The following is a 21,054-nucleotide window of genomic DNA, read 5'->3' as shown; positions in this document are numbered from 1 at the left end:
CCCATGACCACTGCCATACTTAAAGTTTCCCACCCAAGTCTCCTCCTCTGTCACTTCCTGTAAATTGACCCGAACAGGCACCGGAGAGTGGCAACTAGAGGAATTTCACAGTAAATTCATTGCAGTGTTATGTAAGCCTTACTTGTGAAGATTGCCATAGCTTATTAAATGTGGCCTATCAATATGATTTCCATAACAGAAGACAATCTCCAGAGTTTTATGCATATTGGCAGTATTTATTCCTTAGCTGTGCATGTTTATACAGTGCTATATCACATATACATTATGAAATGTTTAATGCAGTCTGTGCCCCTGGAGTTTTTACTTCCATTAATAAGCACATCAGATTAATTTCTCATCAAAACAATCGAGCAAATACACAGCATTCAAATAATCTAGAACGCAAATCTTTTTCTGCCAGTCTTCATGAAAAAGCCTTTGCAAATGAAAAAATCTCTCTTCCCAGAAAAACCACCAAACAAAATGATACTGAACACCACATTGCATCACATCATTCACATGCAACGTCAGCGAGATAACAAATGATGCAGCTTTCCAGGCTCTGCTTCCTAAATATATTTGCAAAACACTTTTTCGTTAAGACATTACCTTTTTCAGCAGGTGCTCTTTCAGCATGGATTGCAAGGTATAAGGGGAGATTTAAAGAGCTTTTTAAAAAAAGAAAATCATAAATATTATATGCCTGGAAATTAGAGCAGTTATATGAATGTTTAATATACTTTCATAAATGAGTTACACTCTCCATTAAAATAGCAGAGATAGAGATTTTATACAAGAGTTTTAAGTGTTCATGCGATAGCTATAATTTCCAGGTTATACTTCAATCTTATTGCAGTAGCCAATTTCGGGTGGCATAGACATGAAAAGGTGTTAGATCACAGTTAACAGTAGTCATGGGCAGAAAATACATTAGTCTTGGGGCATTAGATCTGTAAAACATAATTGTACCTCTGGCTCCTATGTACTTCAAACTGCCTGAAAAATTAATTCCAAAATGTTTGCATCAATGATTAGGATGCAGAGTGTAAGGGACCGATATTTTGAGCACAAAGATTAAAAAGGTCAAGACCACCCAGGAAGAGCTGCATTTGTTATTAATCATTATACAAAATTATTGTATAAAAGCTGTGATAGTGACTGACTGAAGTATTTAGATCAACCTGACACAACCATAAAACGCATGCCTATACAACATTTACTTGAAGTCATCATTATTCTCCACACTATGAGTAACATGCCTTTTCTAGTTTAACATTACTCTCCCCTCTGAAAAGACATTGAATTGCTTTGACTGCTGGATGGTAACTAATACTGGAATTCCTATCAACTAATAGCCTGGTCTATTGATCCAGCAAACAGCTGAGTCATACACGTAAGGGGGCAATTTTAACTTTGCATACCTGACAGAAACCAGCTAGATTGGTAGTAAAGACCCCACAGGTTTTTTACTAATTCAAATACCAACCTTTTCATCTCATTTCAGATTTTTAACCTTCATCCCTACAGCAGACAAGGGTCCCACGAACTTATCGTGTACAAAGAACCTGACTGGGGCTGAAACAGGAAAGGAAAAGTAGCCCACCTATTGGAATGAAGCATTCCAAAAAACAGAAGAGGCCCCCTAGTACAAAATTTTCTTTTCTGTGGCCAGGAGCAGCAGTGCTCCAGTGGACACCTTAAGGAAAGTCATAGGTTGGGATTCTCTGGCCGTGCTCGCCCCAAAATTGGAGAATCCCACCCGAGTCAATGGACCTTTGCATGGTCCACCCCCTGCCCACTATGACTCCTGTGGCGGGCGGGATGGGAGAATTCCCCCCATGGTATCCAATGACCTAGATAATTCACTTCCTTCCCAGGAGACCCTCCTGAAATCAGATCCCCATGACTTATCTGCTTCTCTAAGTGCTGCCAGCAGTCTCTGCCGCACTTCTCAGTTGGTTTCAGGCAGGCAGCTGAAAAAGAGCATGTTGATGATGCTCAGCAGTTAAAATACCCTGGGCCTCAAGCACTAGTACATGAGCACATTTCATATATGCACCTCGCTTCTTCCCCCCCACCCGCCGCTTCATCAACCCAAAGCATGACTGCAGTCAAGATACTGTCAGTTCCCAAGGGTAAGAGGAGGGAGTAACAATATCAACCAGGGATTCAGCTCTTGATCTTTTTCCCAATCCATCTTAAAATACACACATAATCATCTTTTTGCATCCAACAGCCTGCTATAGTGAGGAACCGGATGGTGACCTTCGAGTACCAAACTGACTCATTACACAACACACAGACAAGAATAAAAGAAAGTGCATTGCATTTCAAACCATTACTTTACTGCATTGATTCACATTCAAAAATAATAATAGATTAAAGCACATTTTACAGTAGTCGATCCAGAAGGACAATATTAAACTTTAAAATGTTACGCAGGTACAAGAACGGTTGCATTATATGTAGATTTGCTATCAGTGGATGCGGCAGCTAACAAAGATAAGACATATAGACATGCTAGTTGCAATTTTTTGCTCAAGCGCTTCAATTTAGTGATTTTTTAAAAACTGAAGCACCAAGAGAACTGGACATTGATCACAAACTCTGCTAGTTACTGCCAAGCTGTTACAAATTTTAAAATGGGACAGGAAATTAGTTATACAGTCGAGGATGCAGTCCAGGTTCCTTAAGCTGTGCTCTTATTGTCCCACTGATATTAAGACACAGCACCACAGAACATGAACTTATGTTAAAGCTCTAAAGTAAAAAAAATACATAAGTGGAGTCATAATTACCTAAATCATCTTCAAGGATGAAATGTAAACATTGAGTCATATTTATACATATTCAATAGTCTCAGGTGACATACAAGTTAAAATTTCAAAATATATTTTAATTAATATCTTCTGTATACTTCTAATTTTCAATATTTGATTATATTACTCCCTTTATAGCTCAAAAATAATGCAGGAGAAAAATGCACTTTATATGTACATAAATATGCATACTTGTTCACATAAATATACAACAACAGAATAGAAACAAAAAGTGGAGAACATGTTCATAAATTTAAGGGTGTATTTTAAAGGCCAACAATTCTTCTGAATGCATATTGTTAAGAGAACGCAGGTCAGGTAATTTCAATAGGAGCTTTGTAAAGATAGAGGATTCATTAGGATGATTTTTCATAATTAAGGTTCTGAGTGCCCGAATGAGAGTTTCCTGCAATTGCTCCACCGAGTTGACATTTTCTATTCCTGAGCGGTCTAGAAGAGAAATAAACAATTCAACATCAAATAAAAATCAATCATGTTTGTTTCTATGACGAAAGTAAGTTCATCAATACATTGATTTTAATGACTAGAAAATGAACTAAGTGTCTTACTACAAAGCAAAATAGTGAGAAATTGGGCCTGTTTTTAGAGCATAATAGCGCCAAAATGGCATCCATGGGTGTGGGGAAAATCTCAGCCAGATGCCATATTAGTCCAACAGCCAGCACGTGCACAATGAATGTCCACCCGAAGTCGACACTGCAGATAGATCATTATATCAGTATACAACAGGCACTCAGTAGTAGGATGGACCTCTCATCAGTGATGTTCAAAGGAATCATCAACTACTATAGCTAGGTTAGTTGCTGACCGATTTATTTTATTACTACAATTTTACAAGCCTTTGGCATTTTTCATTGTTCTTTCAGGTTGCAGAAGTGTACAAGGAGTGGTGTGGCTAGTGCTGAAGGGGGTTTTTCAGATATTAGTAGCTCCCAAACATGGGTACATTAGCAGGTATTCCCTTTGGAGTAAAGCATGACTCAGAGAATGAAATGTAGCCAGGTAGGGCAGGACAAGCTGCTGGAAGAAAAAGGAGAGAGTGGGAAGAGGGGTTCACAGCTCAAGGTCATATTTGCCTGGGGTATTCAGGGATCATTTCTCCGACCTGAATCCCAGCAGGGAGTAAAGCAATGTGGTCCTATGAAGGTAATAGTGACAATAAACCTTTTCTGCTCTGGAGCTGGAGACATTTTGCAGCTTGCCATCCAGTGTAGTAATAATTGTGATGCTGTAATTTCTCTGACCATTTAGAGCCCTTGTTGCTGTAAGGAAGCTCAGCAGTACTCTCCACTCAAGGATAGATAATTATGTTTCATTATTTCTTGCCAGAGAAGAACAGGCGAAGTGAACCAGACTTCACAGTGGTGCAGGATGCACACATATAGCTCTGTGGACTTTGCAAGTCAATTCTGCTCTCTGTACATCAGGACTGAAAAGAATTTCACTCCCTCAATGTCCAGTTGGTGTGATTTGTGTTGCTGCATTCTGCACAATCTCTTCTTCATGAGGGAACATTTCTTACCATCAGCAACAATGCAACTAATGAACAGGAGGATGAGGTGGAGGAGTAGAAAGTGAAAAAGGAAGAAAGGAGGCAACCTACTGGGTCCTTTTCTGTCTGCAACGTCCAGAAATAATTCATCCTAGTCTGACACAAGTAACCTTAAATCCAATTCCCCAGTCAAAAAAATAACAGTTCCATATCATACCCTGCCTCTGTCAATGACCTCAACGCAAAAATAAAAGGCAGCATAAACATTACAAACCAAATTTATAAATGAAATCATGACATACTGCATGCAGAAGTTACCTAATCATTCTTGCATTGTCTTCCTGCCTGTCAATCATGTGCCTTTTCCTGTCCTAATGGTTTGAAACAATGCTACCCCTCTGGCTGCTGGAGGAAGACTGCTGACTTTCGGTGGAGGAGAATGTAGAAAGCTTTGGCCAAAGAAAGCAGGTTGTGATTAGCAGGTTTTGGTAGGGGCAGCAGCTGTTTGGGCTGGCTGGCTAACAGGCAACAGCAAGGGCACTGGTGAAAGGCAGGGCTGGGAGGATGAATGATGTCTACTTGGGAGAACACAGTAAGAAGTTTAACAACACCAGGTTAAAGTCCAACAGGTTTATTTGGTAGCAAAAGCCACACAAGCTTTCGGAGACTTAAACCCCTTCTTCAGGACTCGCCTGAAGAAGGGGCTTGGAGCTCCGAAAGCTTGTGTGGCTTTTGCTACCAAATAAACCTGTTGGACTTTAACCTGGTGTTGTTAAACTTCTTACTGTGTAAACAGCACAGTTTATGCTCCATGGAGGGCAAATTGCTGGACTGCCAATGACACCCTACAAACCCCTCTTCATTCTGTAATACTCAGCCACAATGGCAGTCCAAGCTCCCATTTTAACACTCAGATGCTGAATGACTGCTCCGTGTGTTGCACTGGAAGCCAAGGTTTTCTGGCAGGATTCCTAATGCACTGAGCATTTCACTGTACACATCCACTAGTCTTCTGTCGGCTGCCTGTAGGATCCATAAATAACCATTTCCTCCATCAACCTGACACCTTTGCTATCCTTGGAGCCTCATGCCCAGTATCAAAGCACATGCAGATTCCAGCTCCTACTCATCTTCAAAAATATGTGCTGTGTTAAAATGTGAGCCGGCAGCTGCAACTGTAAAAATCAAATGATGGTACTGATTTTTCATCATCAGTCCCTTCTTGGTGATCCTCCATTGCCTGACCAGATTGCATCTCTGGGAGATATGAAAGGAGAAAGGCACATCTACACTAGCAACATTAAAATTGGCACTTGTATGCCGTCAGCACCCCAGCATATTTGCACTGCTGAGTCAGCGGGAACTTGTTGGCTGGGTCATGTGAGCCGAATGGATGACAGCTGCATCCTCAAAGACACCCTCTATAGTGGGCATGCTATCAGCACAAGACCACATCTGTGATACAAGGATGTCTTGGAGACTCCAAGTTGACAGGGATCAGCATCACTGCATGGGAAGTCCTCACTGTTGACCAAAGTACCTGAAGGGAAGCTTCACGAAGGGTGTAGAAAAGGCAGAGGACAACTAAATGACCAGATGGCAGAAAAGAGAGCCCACTGGAAGGAAAAAACATCAGTCGAACACAGGCCAATATTCATCTGTGCAAAGCCGCACAAGAGACTGTCACTCGTGTAACGGCTTCTACAGCAATAACAGGTGATGTTCAATACAGAGTGACATACACCATGGACACAGTCCATCATCTCCTGAGACCGACAATAATAATGATCAGACACAATTATAGTAGATTTCCTTACCAGCAGAAACCAGGACAACAGCTGTGAATAAGCTCATCTCCTCCTCACTGAGCTGTAGGGCACTAAGCTTCTCACTAAACTCAAACATGGAGATCAACAGATCACCAGCCCCCAGTAGCTGTAGCTCTTCCATTCCATAACTCTTTCCACTCAGAAATGTGACCGTTCGCTCATGTACATCAAATAAAGCAGCAAAGCGTACCATTAGTACCTGCCAATGACAGAAACCAGTATTCATCAGCACATCATTCAGCAAGACACTGGTTATAACATTATTGAACTTTTAAAAGAAGAAAAAGGGTTTCAAAAATTACAATTCCAATGGTCTGAATTTTCCCATGTGAGTTGCAATCCTAATGGTGGCCTGAATTCCAGGTCAGGAACCCCAAAGTGGCTGTATCAAGATGTTGGATGTGATCTTCCCCTAGGCAGCCATTTAGGAAGCTGCTCTGGGAGACCAATCCACTTAGGGACAGTGGTGGGGTTCCAAAGTGGAGAAGTCTGTTCAGCATGGCTTGTGGGGAGGGTTGCCAGTTGCTTTTTGCAGTGTGGATGTGGCTGAGGAGCCAGCAAAAGCAGCAGCAGTTGGCACCATGGAGGCACCGATGATGATGAATAAAGCACTGCCATTGTACATTCGTGCAGATATCAGTCTCAATGAAGTGGCTATTATAATATGCCTTCTGCTTGCGAAACCCTGAGCACTGCATTTAATGCTAGCAACTTAATAAAAGGCCTCATTCACAGTTCAGAGCTCCCGCTGTGTAGCCACTTATGTTCCATTTATGGGCTCCTTACAGAGCAGGGACACATGCTGCCCGAAAATTTTCAATCCAATTCCACAATAGGAGCCAACTGTCGTTTTAAGCACCCTAATTGGCTACCCGCTGTTGCAGGACATGTAGACGTCGCTGCTAGGATCCTGCCTCGGAGAAAAATGCATAAATGCAGTAACATGTCGGAGAACTGACCTAAAGCGAGTCAATGACAAATTCCCCATCTCCACAAGGCTGGAAAAATTCAGCCCAATGTCTCCCAAAAAAACTCATCATTAGCAAACAAAGATGTAAATATTCGTGTCACAACTGACAGATGAATACTATTGAGCCCAAAGATTCCCTATAAAATTGGTCAAGGCTGGGATACTAATTCTGGTTCTTTCAGTTTAGACTCAAGAATGTTTTTTTCTTGGTGGTTTTGGGTGGGGGGTGGTTTGTATTTTCTTACCATTGGTTTCAGACATGCATGGGAAGGAAACAAATATTGTAGAGGGGGGAGCCCCTGGGGTTTACTTTCTCACAGCTACATCCAGCTCCAGAATTATTAGCAAGTGGATTCTCATTCCTATTCTTAATTGGAACATAATATTTCACAGTCTAACAAAAGGTGTCTGATCGCTAACTGTCCTTTCTCTTAGGAATTACCATGCAGTGCAGGACATTAGCTATATGCTGCAAATGGATGCTCAGGTTAGGATGATACTGAATAATATGAGATACAAAATCCACTCACATGCTTTACCATCACAGTAGAAAGAGTACGAACCTGAAATTCTGAATTCCCTACTCTGCTGCTGGAAGGAGTAGTGTTGGACCATAGCCACTGAAGCAGATCTTTACTTGGCACACAACAGAAGTCAACATTCTGCTGCAATGATTTTCACTGGCCTAGTGTAAGCATTCAAGAGCAGAATTCTCAAGGATTATCTGGAACTTTGCCAGTCAAACTGCAAAGCAAACATTGGAGGCAGGGATGGGTGGAAGACAGAGTCACTACCCCCTCCAAAATGTTCCAATCTGTGTTTCACATAGGGAGGAACTTTGAAAGAATCTACTTTCTGCCCTTTTTGAGTGATCCACCAAAGTTCTGTTCTCCTGTCCCAGCAGAATGTCTGCTCCAATCTGTCCAAAATCATCAATGGAAATTCTGCAGAAATGTTCAAACGCCTTTATAATGTTCATACTGAACCACACAAACCACAAAAGGACTGGGTTTGGATCCAAATGTCCTGAGCCAACCCTCATCAGTGGAATGACAATGGGACACAACATCCCTTTATCCAGTTGCTCCTATTCAAAAGGGTGAGGTCAGGACCGTTCTTATATCTTGTTCTCACCTCTGTTCTACAAATGATCAAACAGCCTAACACACACTGGCTTGCACATGAAGGTTATCCATTCATCAGAATGATTGAAAAAAATGTAGACTAGATATATTGCACTTTGTATTAGTCAAAACGCAGACTATTTACTTGTGCTGAATTAACACAATTTCTGATCATTTGGTGCTTCAACAACTACAAAATATTTGGAAATGAAGAAAATCTTCTGCACATACCTCAAATGTTCCAGCTTTCAGCAAGCTAACTTGATCATGTTGTGATAGATCTTTGAATCCTGGAACTCGTTTTGCAAACTCTACCACCTCTCTAACTGCAGGTGTAAAACTCATGGAGAATTCTTCCCAGATTTCCTGCTCTGATTTATCAGGGTTTACGTAGGGAGACATACTCATTGGGCACACCTGGCCAAAACAATGCCAAGATTTAATATGAAAATCATAAATACAAGTTTTAAACTTAAGTAAATGTTTTAATTTTCTATTCAAAAATGTAATAAGAAAATTGCAATATTAAATCATGCTTTTAAGATTATTTTGCAAATATGAACAATTCTTTTCTTAATATTATTATTTGATCTTATTTCAGAACTCTCAAATGAGTAAACATCCCAATAGTCAATCAATTTGCAAAAGTACGGCCCTTGTCTCGTACAGATGGCATATTTACCAGATGCATTCTTCTTTCCGTGGTCCAAGAATGTTCATATGTGGTGCTACTTTGGGAAAATCCATCTTCTGCAAATGCATTTTGTGTATATCCATTGGAAACAGTATGACAATGCCTGCTTATGAATCTATCTGTGTGACCATTTGGACAAAACATATGGTTATTAACCTTATTTGTGTTACAGGCTTTGGGCTGGTTTGCATTGTTAAAACAGTGGATTCCATTAACTCCGCTTGTGGGGTAACCAATCATCCAGTTATCATCATTGTTTTTCTGAAGACTTTCTCTGTTCTGGAACTGCATGGCTTCAAGCATTTTGTCTGGCTTATCTTGAGTACAGAAAAAAGTTTCCTTATGGGCTTTAGTCACTCTACCAATTACATCATCTTCAACATTTTGAAGTCTCTCTGGCTGCAGTGGTGGGGAAGAGGTCTCATCTTGTAATATCTTTGTTTGCAGGTAGCCATTCAGCTGATTATTCATCATGTTTTTCATTGCACTTTGCATTTCAATCAACATTCTCTGCTTCTCACGCTTAGGAATGCGTCCAAATCGAACAGCTGCAAAAGAATACACCATTCAACGGTTTTCAATATTATAGTGGATGAGATAATGTCCATCGCAAATTTATCTTCCAACATTTAGGAATTATGGTAACATTTGATTTATGCTTTTCAGTATTTTACAAAATAAGTTTGTTCCCAACTGCAAAAGGGACTCACCATCTCGGGACATGCCAACAGCCAGGCACTTCTTAAAGCGACACTGTTGACACCGGTTCCTATTCATTCTCATTATGGAACAGTTTTCATTTTTCAGGCACTTCTTGTATTGGATATTCTGCTGAATGCTCCTTCTGAAAAATCCCTGAAAAGATGAGATGAAGGATGTTCAAGCTAAAAAGAAAAAGCTGCACCAGGTGGCCTGTAGCTGCAATTGTCCAAACCTTTAGTTTCAAACACACAGTCTGCAATGTTAGTCAGTTTGTGCTCCTTTAAGTTAAGTGCTAATGGTACAAACTACAGAGAGATACCTTAGGCTGCATAATATCACATTCTCGATACTTTTACACTCTACTCTGTTCAGTCCCTTAATGATTTTGAACACCTCTATCAAATCTCCTCTTAGCATTCTTCTATCCAAGGAAAACAGTCTCAACCTCCAACCTATCCTCATAACTGAATTTTATTTCTAGGATTCTTAGTTCAGCTCCTAATTTTACCATACAGTGTTATACTTTGATATGGATCACACAACAAAGTTCACCACAATCTATGAATTACTATGCAGTGCAGATGTTTTTGGCATGCATTCACATGGTAAGGATAGATATTTTTGCTGAGTTAAACTAAAGAATACTTCATGCATGTATCTTAGAATAAGGATGCACAAATGCAACAGAAATTGCATCTAACATGCGTGACATGCTGTAAATGTTCTAATTCATTTGAAGAGGAGGGAAAACAAACATATTTCACTGAAGCACAAGTGTGCTTCATTTAATGAAAGGAATATAAATGTTTGTCTTACTTTTTCCCCCCATTGCTAAAATCTAGCTCACCACTCATATGTTTTGGAATACAAGTTTTAGTTTCCGGAATAAAAGTTTTCAACACGGTAGCACAGTGGTTAGCACTGCTGCTTCACAGCTCCAGGGTCCCGGGTTCGATTCCCGGCTTGGGTCACTGTCTGTGTGGAGTTTGCACATTCTCCTCGTGTCTGTGTGGGTTTCCTCCGGGTGCTCCGGTTTCCTCCCACAGTCCAAAGATGTGCGGGTTAGGTTGATTGGCCAGGTTAAAAATTGCCCCTTAGACTCCTGAGATGCGTAGGTTAGAGGGATTAGCGGGTAAAATATGTGGGGGTAGGGCCTGGGTGGGATTGTGGTCGGTGCAGACTCGATGGGCCGAATGGCCTCCTTCTGCACTGTAGGGATTCTATGATTCTATAACTGTGGAAAAACGGGTGCATCTGGTTGAGAAACTGGTAAAAACAACTTTGAAAGAAATACAACTCAAGCAAGCCTGGGTTGATAGTGAAAAACCTAAAGAATTGAAGGTCTATCTCTAGTCTTGTAATGGAGTCGGGAAGTCTGGAGAAAGGGTCATAAAACTGTTCTCAATAAAATAGATTATTCATATGGGCTAACAGAATCAAAGAGTTGTGTTGAAGGTAAAATAATTTGTTTGCTATCCTGTTTGAACCATCCCAAAACATGCCACATTGCCATTGAGATAGTGACTTAAGAATGGAGCCTTGATTGGAAGGTTATTTTGTTTAATTTATGGGTGCGCTTGCTGACAGAAGCAAGGAGCTCTGTTTGGGAACAGACAGTTGAGATTCGGTCCTGTGTAGGCTGCAACTCACAGAATGGGGAGAGCTAATGGAAATGAATATTAAGTCAGTTAGGCCGACACTTACCAGCTTCATCATTCATCACGTGGTGTGCATGTGGGGCTCTCAGTTTGGATTTAATGAGGGGAAACGCAGCTGGAAGATTTGCTCGAGCTTGCAGCTAGTGAAAGAAATCTAGAGTGTTCCTCACAGAGCCTAATGGCAGGAAGCAGTCAGAGGAGTTAGCTTGGAAGTCTGTGGGAAGGCAGTTGGGCATTTGCTGGCAACCCAAAAAAGGAGCTGAGGCATCAATGATCAGGAGGCCTGTACAGAAAAATTGGAGATCCATGTAGCCAAAACCTAATGGAATGACTCTGTTGGAATCTTACCTCAGATAACTGGGACACTGGGGAGAACTAAAGTGAATTCCAGAGGGCCATGGCATACTTTTGAGTTGGTCAATTGCTGGGATTTCAGATTTCTTTTTTAAACATGAACGTCTCTAACAGGATCATAACGCCTCACTGACTGAGTGAGTGAGCTGTGACTGACAGTGTAATAAGCTTTCCCGCAGGACAGCACGGTGGCACAGTGATTAGCACTGCTGCCTCACAGCGCTAGGGATCCGGGTTCGATTCCCGGCTTGGGTCACTGACTGTGTGGAGTCTGCACATTCTCCCCGTGTCTGTGTGGGTTTCCTCCCACAGTCCAAAAATGTGCAGGTTAGGTGAATTGGCCCTGCTAAATTGCCCCTTAGGGGGACTAACTAGGGTAAATGCATGGGGATAGGGGGCCTGGGTGGGATTGCGGTCGGTGCAGACTCGATGGGCCGAGTAGCCTCCTTCTGCACTGTAGGATTCTATGCCTTCTTCTACGACTCAAAGCAAGGATTTCACAGAAAATAGATAAGATACAACAGGATAAAGTGAGCCTGGAACAACACACTCAGATCTGCCATGGTAGAAGTGCAGATTCTAAACTGTGAAAGGTGAATTTAGGACTTAAGCCAAGAAATATTTCTTTATGCAGATTGTAGTCAACAAATGGGACAAGGTTGTCAAGGCCAAGACTCTGGAACAAGTTGGTAACAGGCATTCTGGAAAACTAAAATAGGTTTGGCTGCAAGTCTATTACTGATACATACATTTACACATCAAAATAAGTACATAAACTAATGGCCCAATCATCAGCTGCTTTATCAATGACTTTCCGCTCTCACAAGGTCAGAGAAACTGAGTGGTTTGCTGATGATTGCAGTATTCAGTTCTATTTATAAAGCTCAAAAATGAAGCAACATGTGCCCACACAACTGACATCTTGGATAAGCAGCAAGTAGCATTCACAAGAGTCAGGCAATAACCACCTCCAACACGAACAGCCTAACCATCTCACCATACCATATAATATTACTGTCAGTCAGTCTCTCACCATCAATACCCTAAAGGTCACCACTGAACAGAACCAGTCACATAAATAGAGTGGCTACGACAGTAGATCAAAGGCTAGGAATTCTATAATGAGTAACTCACCTCCTGACTCCCCAAAGCCTATCCACCATCCATCTGTCTGGACGACTGCAACTCCAACAACACTCACAAAGCTTGACAACATTTAGGGCAAAGCCATCCCCTTAATTAACAGCACCTTGAGCGCGAGTATAAATACCTATCTCTTTACTCAACATCACACGATGAACGCAGTGTGTACCATCTGTAAAATGCACTTCAGCATCTCAGCAAGGCTTCTTCAGCAACAAGGGCAGCAGTTGCATGGGACCCACCATCATTTCACCCCATCTGGACTCGGGCGTCTATCATTGTTCCTCCACCTTCTCTGGGTTGAAACACCCTACTTAAGAGTGCACCCTCACTACATGGATTTCACCTTCTCAAGTGCAGCAAATGCCAGTCTTGCATTCCGAAAGCATGCATTCAAAGAAAAGGTGATTTATAGTAAATCCTCAGATCTCTCCCATCCCCAAGGAAAGAACCTACATTATGAGCCCAAGTTCTCTAACTCGGCAAAATAAATAAAACAATGTTATAACCTGCCTAATATACAGTGAGTCACACATGATTTACAATCTGGGATATGGACATTACATTAATTTTCAATTAATGAATCATGATTCTGCTACAGTATAATAATGTGAACTCGCTTTCCTCAGTCAAACAATAATGGGAGCATATAAGGAAATTTGGCATGCCAGCTACAACTCTCACCAACCTTTACAGATGCACCATAGAAAGCATTCTTTCTGGCTGTATCACAGCTTGGTATGGATCCTGCTTTGCCCAAAACCACAACAAACTACAAAAGGTCATGAATGTAGCCCAATCCATCACGCAAACCAGTCTCCCATCCATTGACTCTGTCTACACTTCCCGCTGCCTTAGCAAAGCAGCCAGCATAATTAAGGACCCCACACACCCTGGACATTCTCTCTTCCACCCTCTTCCATCGAGAAAAAGATACAAAAGTCTGAAGTCACGTACCAACCAACTCAAGAACAGCTTCTTCCCTGCTGCTGTCAGACTTTTGAATGGACTTCCCTTGCATTAAGTTGATCTTTCTCTACACCCTAGCTACGATTGTAACACTACATTCTGCACTCTTTCGTTTCCTTCTCTATGAAGGTATGCTGTGTCTGTATAGCACACAAGAAACAATATTTTTCACTGTATGTTAATATATGTGACAATAATTAATCAAATCAACATGCTGGAAAATTTTTAGATTAGTACTTTAATCAATTCCATTGATTCAAATAGTGGTCCAATAAGTATATAAGTATTGCTTGGAATATTTTATGAGTTTCTATTTCTTAAGAAATACCACATCTCATTATTTATATCAATTCACAGAGAAACTGTGCCTTACCTTGCAACCTTCACATGCATGCACACCATAATGGAATCCGGATGCCACATCTCCACAGACTTTACACAGAAGAATCATCCCATTAATTTCTAAAAGAAAACAAGGATCCAAAAGGATAACAACAGAAGCATCTTATTAGTTACAAAGTAATACTCATATTTCTCCATTGATTTTGTGATGTCAAAACAGCATAATTCAATAATTCTGTGATCATGTTATTATAAGGACGTTATCAACTCACTAGTAATGCCACTGGTACTTTTGCTCAATGGGCTTGTGTTTGGTCCATCCCCTTTAGCTGAACATGCAATCTGGATGTTGCTGGAGCCTCCTAGTTTCAATGCACAGCTATCCGCAAGCATGTCATTGGGGATGTGGTTATCGGATACAAAGCTGTTAGGTGATGATGGAACAGGAGACGAGATTGGCTGGAAACTGTTCTCCGAACTGTCACTGTGATAAGAGACAGGACTACAGCTGGAACTTGATGAACTTATATATGTAATGACACCACCTGCATTAAAACAAACAAAAAATGAAATGGAGGATAATTATAAAAGTTAAATGGACAGATCAGAAGTCCTTCACACTTTGTTCAAACTTTCTTTTTTCAAAGGGGTGTTGTGAATGTTTCCCACGTTTTATTTCTCTTCTGTTTCATTTAATCAATTTGGTCTACCCAGATCTGAAATGTTGTGCGAGGAACTGCAAGACCAGAGGGGAATCTCTTTTTCCTTGGAATCGTAGAATACTTAATCATGTAAGAATGCCATTCGGCCCTTGAAGCTAATGCTGGCTCTCTGCAAGAACAATCCAGTTAGTCTTACTCACTGCCCCAATCCTTTCCCAGGGTCCTACGTTTATTTCCCCTTCAGGTAATCCAATTCCCTTGCGAAAGACGTAGTTAAATCTGCCACCACCACTCATTCAAGCAGTACATTACAGATCACTGGCCAAGTAAAAAAAAAATTGTACTTTATGTCATCGTTGGTTCTTTTGTCAATCACCTTAATTTGTGTCGTCTAGATCTAGACTTTCCTGCAAAGGGAACAGTTTTGGTTTTTCTCTATCTCCTCTTGCTAGATTCCACATGATCTTGAACACCTCTATCAAATCTCCTCTCAAACCTCACTGCTCCAAGGAGAACATCCACAACCACTCCAGTCTATCCACATCCTTGTCTCTAGCACCATTCTAGCAAGTCTAAGGCCGTCACATCTGTCCAAAGTGTGGTGCCCAGAATTGGACACAATACTCCAATTGTGGTGTCACATATTGTGGTATTTTATCAAAATGTTTTTGAAAGTCCATATAATCCAGATCAACCATAATCCCACCATCAACTCTCTCTGTTACTTCCACAGAAAACTCAAATGGGTTAGCTAAACAATCTGCTGTTAACAGATCTATGCTGCCTTACCTTAATTAATCCACTTGTCCCAGTGACGTTAATTTTGTCCAGAATTATCATTTCTAAATGTTTCCCATTTCTAAAGTTAAACTGACTAGTCTGTAGTAGCCTGGGTTGATCTTTACATCTCCTTTTGAACATATAAAACTCCAGTATACAAGGAGATTGCAAGTTTATGGCCAGCACCACTGCAATTCCCACCCTTTCTTCCCTCATCAACCTAAAATACATCCCATCCTAACCTGGTGACTTACCTGCTTTAAGTAAAACCAGCCTTTTGAGTACACCCTCTTTATCATTTCTTATACACTCAGTATCTCAACTACCTCCTTTTCCTGTGACTTTGACAGTACTTTCTAAGATGGTGTAAGGTACTCATCAGGTACTTCGGCCCTGCCCTCTTTCACCATATACTGTTTTTGATGCTTAGTTGGATCCACACTTCCTCATATTACCCATTCACTATTTATCTGCCAACACAAGATTTTTGGATGCCCTTTATGTTAGCTGCTACTCTATTATTATACTCTCCTTTTCTCATTTCTCCCTCAGAACTTAACTCAACCTTCTTCTCACTTGTATTATCAACCTGGCATCTGTCATATATTCCCTTTTGCTGCAACATCTTACTCTCTGGGTGGAATTTCCCTGTCCCGCCCACCACAGGAATTGTAGTGGGTGGGACACGGACCACACAAAGGTGGTCCATGTTCCACGGACACAGCCGGAAAATCCCGCCCTGTATCAGCATCCAGGATGTTGTGATTTTGGTTGCCTTCCTGACTCTTTTTATGGGAACGCAATATGATTGTACCTAAACCAACTCCGATTGAAAAGCAGTCAATTGCTCAATTGCATTTTTGCCTGCCAATCTTTGGTTCCAATTTACATACAAACATGAAGCAGCAATAGGCCATTCAGCCCCTCGAGCCTGCTCTACCATTTAATAAGATCATGGCTGAATCTGATAGTAATCTCAAATCTGCATTCTGCCTATTCATGAAATTTAAAAAATACAATCACATTACTACAGAAAATAGTGCACTAGGAGAATTCATATCAGTTCACGGAAATGGCAGAGAGAGATTACCATTGTAGTTTGCGCATGTAACTCATCCCAATTGTGTATAATGGTTTAAGGATATAACATTGCTTACCAAGAATCTATCCACCCCTGCCTTTAAAATATTCAAAAACTCTGCTTCCACTACCTTTACAGGAAGAGAGTTTCAAAGACTCAATACCCTCTGAAAGAAAACATTTCACCTCATCTGTTTATTAAACAGTGTCCCCTAGTTCTAGATTGCCCACAAGAGGTTCCACCTTCTTCACATCGACCCTGTACGTTTCAATCAAGGCACCTCTTACTCTCGCCTAAACTCCAGCAGATACCAGCCGAGCCTGTCCAACCTTTCCTCATAAGACAAGCCTCCACAATCCTGGTGTTAGTCTGGTAAACATTCTCTGAACTGCTCACAATGCGTTTACATCCATCTTTAAATAAAGTGACCAATAAGGTTTACACAATACTCTAAACGCGGCCTCACTAGTGCACCAGCACAAATGAAGCATAACCTCTCTACTTTAGTATTCAATTCCCCTTTGCAATAAATGATAACAAGTAATTAGATAAGCTAATAGAAATGTTATGTCTGCGATTCATGCACCAAGGCACCCAGATCTCTCTTTTAAAACCTCTGAAGTCCATCAGAACCCAGGCACTTGCTAAACAATAACTCCCAACAATTTACTCAGTACCACTTCTCCGGAGACTGTAAATTTCCTGAGTTCCTCCCTTCCATTTCCTGCTGCTTCTGGGTTGTTGCTTATATTCTCTGATGAAAAATACCTGTTCAATTCATCTGCCTTGTTTTCCATTATCAATTCTTCAGACACATTTTCTATGGAACTAATGCTCACTTTGTTAACTCTTCTCCTTCTTTAAATATTTATTTAAAAATCTTACTATCTATTTTTATATTTAAGGCAAGTTTTCTTTCATACTCTAACCTTTCCCTCCTTATTAATCTTTTAATTATCCTTTGCTGTTCCCTACAATTCTATCCAATCTTCTGACCTGTCACCTGTCGTTACATGATTATCTGCTTTTTCTTTAAGTTTAATACCATCTTTAACCAAGGATGTCTGTTCCTTGAACTTTTTCTTACTCATTGGAAAATGCCTACTCTGAGCATTCTGAAATATCCCCTTTAATGTTTGCCACTGCATCCCTTTTGACCTATCCCTGGACCTAATTTGCTGGTTCACTTTCGACAGCTCAACTTTCACACCGTCATAACTGCCCTTATTTAAGTTTAAAAACATAGGCCGGAATTCTCCCCAAAAAATTCCAAGTTCCCAATATGAGGGAAAATGGGAGTAAATCCCGCTGTTTTTTTTTTTAAGCGCAATTTCTAGAATGAATCTCTGTGATGCAGAGTGCCCAAGTGTGATTCACTTTGGAAAGCAGAGGGCGGGGCCTATTCCTGTCCGAGAGGCCAGCAGCATAGTGCTGAGTGGGCCACTGCGCGCGCGCCGATCTGTCCCGAGCTGAGTCGGCACATGCACAGTGGCCAACCACAGCCTCCAGATCGCTGGAAGATCAGAGGTCGAATGCCCGTGTCCGCTGAAGCGTTCCCCAACAGGAAGAGAACACTCTTGCCTGGTGATTGTCGAGCGGTGTTCATTCATCCGTTGTCGCAGCGTCTCCCAGCAAGGGGGGTGGGGGGGAGCGGTGGGGGGCTGCATGCTAGCAGGCCTGGAGAATTCCATCCAAGCCCACTAATCATATAGAAATGTCAATTACCACATGACATTTCCTTCTGATTATCAGCTCCGCGCTGATTTCCGGCATGGAGCTGACGACATCAGAAATCTTTGCCTGGGAGACGCACGGAGGCCATGAGGCCTAGCGGGAAGCCTGCAAAACGGCCGTCGCTGATGTCTCCCGGACTGCTGTATTGCTCAAGCAGTGCAGCGGGCTGGGAGAATCTCCCCCATAGTTTCAGAATCACTTCTCTCTTCCTCAAACTGAGTATAAAATTCAATCAACCATAGTATGGTTTCTGCTATCTAGGGGTACCTTCACCATGAGATCCTTAATTCTTCCACTTTTATTACAGAATACCAGGTCTAGTACAGCCTGCTCTCTGGTTGGCTCCAGAACATGCTGTTCTAAGAAACTATCCTGGAAACATTCCCTGAACCTCTCATCTCGGCTATCTTTTCCAGTTTAAACGTAAACTAAAATCACCCATGATTATCGCCATGCTTTTCTGGTAAGCTTCAATTATTTCTTCCTTTATTCTCCATCCTACCATGTGGTACCTATGCAACCTCCCACAAATGACTTCTTGCCATTACCATTTATCAACTCTACCCAAACCATTTCCACACCCTGGTTTCCTCAACTTAGGTCGCACCTTAGGTCCCACTGATGCTAATACCATCATTAACTAAAAGAGCCATCTCTCATCTTTTCATCACTTCCTATCCTTCCTAAATATCCTCTACCCTTTAATATTCAGGTCCCAGGCCATGGCCTCCTGAAGCCACATCTCTGTAATGGCTATCAAATTGTACTTATTTATTTCTACGTGCATCTGTTTTGTTTCAAATGCTACATGCATTTCCAATACAGAGCTTTTAGCTTTATCTTTTTATTACCTCGGTCTCATCTGTTGATTTACTATTAAATCCTTATCCCTTCCTGTCTATTTTTCATTTCATGTAATAATACCTTCCTCTTTTGCCACTCTTTTATTTATACATCTTCCCACATCTGATCCTTGCCCCATTAGTTAGTTTAAAACCCTCTCTTACTTCCCTATTCATGCAGCTCGCAAGAACACCAATCCAGGTGTAGACTGTCCCAACGTTACAGATCCCACTTTCCTAGTACTGGTGCCAGTACCCCACTAACCAGAACCCACTTCACTCACACCAATCTTTACCTGAAAATTTTCAATTTACCTGGGCCAGATCTGCTCACAAGCCACTAAAATTGGCACTTCTCCAATTAAGTTTTTTTTATTCCAGATTGTTCCTTGTCCTTTTCCACAGCTCCTGATACTTGCTCCATTTATCACACTTCATTTCCCAGGAGCATCAAAGCCTCCTTCCTTGTTTGGCCAGAAACGTCACACACCTTGAACATGTGAGTCTAACCTCAGTGGTTGGTAAGTTGATGGAGAGGATCCTGAGAGACAGGATTTATGATCATCTAGAGAAGTTTAGTATGATCAAAAGTAGTCAGCACGGCTTTGTCAAGGGCAGGTCGTGCCTTACGAGCCTGGTTGAGTTCTTTGAAAATGTGACCAAACACATTGACGAAGGAAGAGCGGTGGATGTGGTCTATATGGACTTCAGCAAGGCGTTCGATAAGGTCCCCCATGCAAGACTTCTTGAGAAAGTGAGAGGGCATGGGATCCAAGGGGCTGTTGCCTTGTGGATCCAGAACTGGCTTGCCTGCAGAAGGCAGAGAGTGGCTGTGGAGGGGTCTTTCTCTGCATGGAGGTCAGTGACCAGTGGAGTGCCCCAGGGATCTGTTCTGGGACCCTTGCTGTTTGTCATTTTCATAAATGACCTGGATGAGGAAGTGGAGGGATGGGTTGGTAAGTTTGCTGACGACACCAAGGTAGGTGGTGTTGTGGATAGTTTGGAGGGATGTCAGAAGTTGCAGCGAGACATAGATAGAATGCAAGACTGGGCGGAGAAGTGGCAGATGGACTTCAACCCGGATAAGTGTGTAGTGATCCATTTTGGCAGATCCAATGGGATGAAGCAGCAGTATAATATGAAGGGTACCATTCTTAGCAGTGTAGAGGATCAGAAGGACCTTGGGGTCCGGGTCCATAGGACTCTTAAATCGGCCTCGCAGGTGGAGGATGCGGTCAAGAAGGCGTACGGCGTACTAGCCTTCATTAATCGAGGGATTGAGTTTAGGAGTCGGGAGATAATGCTGCAGCTTTATAGGACCCTGGTTAGACCCCACTTGGAGTACTGCGCGCAGTTCTGGTCACCTCATTACAGGAAAGATGTTGAAGCCATTGAAAGGGTGCAGAGGAGATTTACAAGGATGTTGCCTGGATTGGGGGGCATGCCTTATGAGGATAGGTTGAGGGAGCTTGGTCTCTTCTCCCTGGAGAGACGAAGGATGAGAGGTGACCTGATAGAGGTTTACAAGATGTTGAGAGGTCTGGATAGGGTAGACTCTCAGAGGCTATTTCCAAGGGCTGAAATGGTTGCTACGAGAGGACACAGGTTTAAGGTGCTGGGGGGTAGGTACAGAGGAGATGTCAGGGGTAAGTTTTTCACTCAGAGGGTGGTGGGTGAGTGGAATCGGCTGACGTCGGTGGTGGTGGAGGCAAACTCGTTGGGGTCTTTTAAGAGACTTCTGGATGAGTACATGGGATTTAATGGGATTGAGGGCTATAGATAGGCCTAGAGGTAGGGATATGATCAGCGCAACTTGTGGGCCGAAGGGCCTGTTTGTG

At 41.8% G+C, this 21,054-nt stretch overlaps 1 protein-coding gene across 2 annotated transcripts in view; it reads right to left on the bottom strand.

Moving 5' to 3' along the window:
* Window positions 1-212: 212 nt before the first annotated feature.
* Window positions 213-21,054, bottom strand: part of nr1d2b (nuclear receptor subfamily 1, group D, member 2b) — a 29,525-nt gene continuing 8,683 nt past the window's right edge. Inside the window, exons 2-8 of one of the 2 annotated variants that reach the window (XM_078239016.1) lie at window positions 14,390-14,662; window positions 14,149-14,237; window positions 9,660-9,804; window positions 8,938-9,497; window positions 8,487-8,672; window positions 6,150-6,360; window positions 213-3,269 (exon numbers count right to left, since the gene is read on the bottom strand). In XM_078239016.1, coding sequence (XP_078095142.1) covers window positions 3,073-3,269; window positions 6,150-6,360; window positions 8,487-8,672; window positions 8,938-9,497; window positions 9,660-9,804; window positions 14,149-14,237; window positions 14,390-14,662 — 1,661 coding nt within the window. In that variant the 3' untranslated portion in view covers window positions 213-3,072. The remainder of the gene's footprint in view (window positions 3,270-6,149; window positions 6,361-8,486; window positions 8,673-8,937; window positions 9,498-9,659; window positions 9,805-14,148; window positions 14,238-14,389; window positions 14,663-21,054) is intronic. The other variant, XM_078239025.1, reaches the window with a different exon arrangement.

This window comes from Mustelus asterias, chromosome 2, assembly GCF_964213995.1.
Source record: "Mustelus asterias chromosome 2, sMusAst1.hap1.1, whole genome shotgun sequence".
NCBI classification, from domain to species: Eukaryota; Metazoa; Chordata; class Chondrichthyes; order Carcharhiniformes; family Triakidae; genus Mustelus; species Mustelus asterias.
The sequence above is the reverse complement of the archived record's forward strand: the minus strand, read 5'-3'. Positions and strand labels throughout refer to the sequence as shown.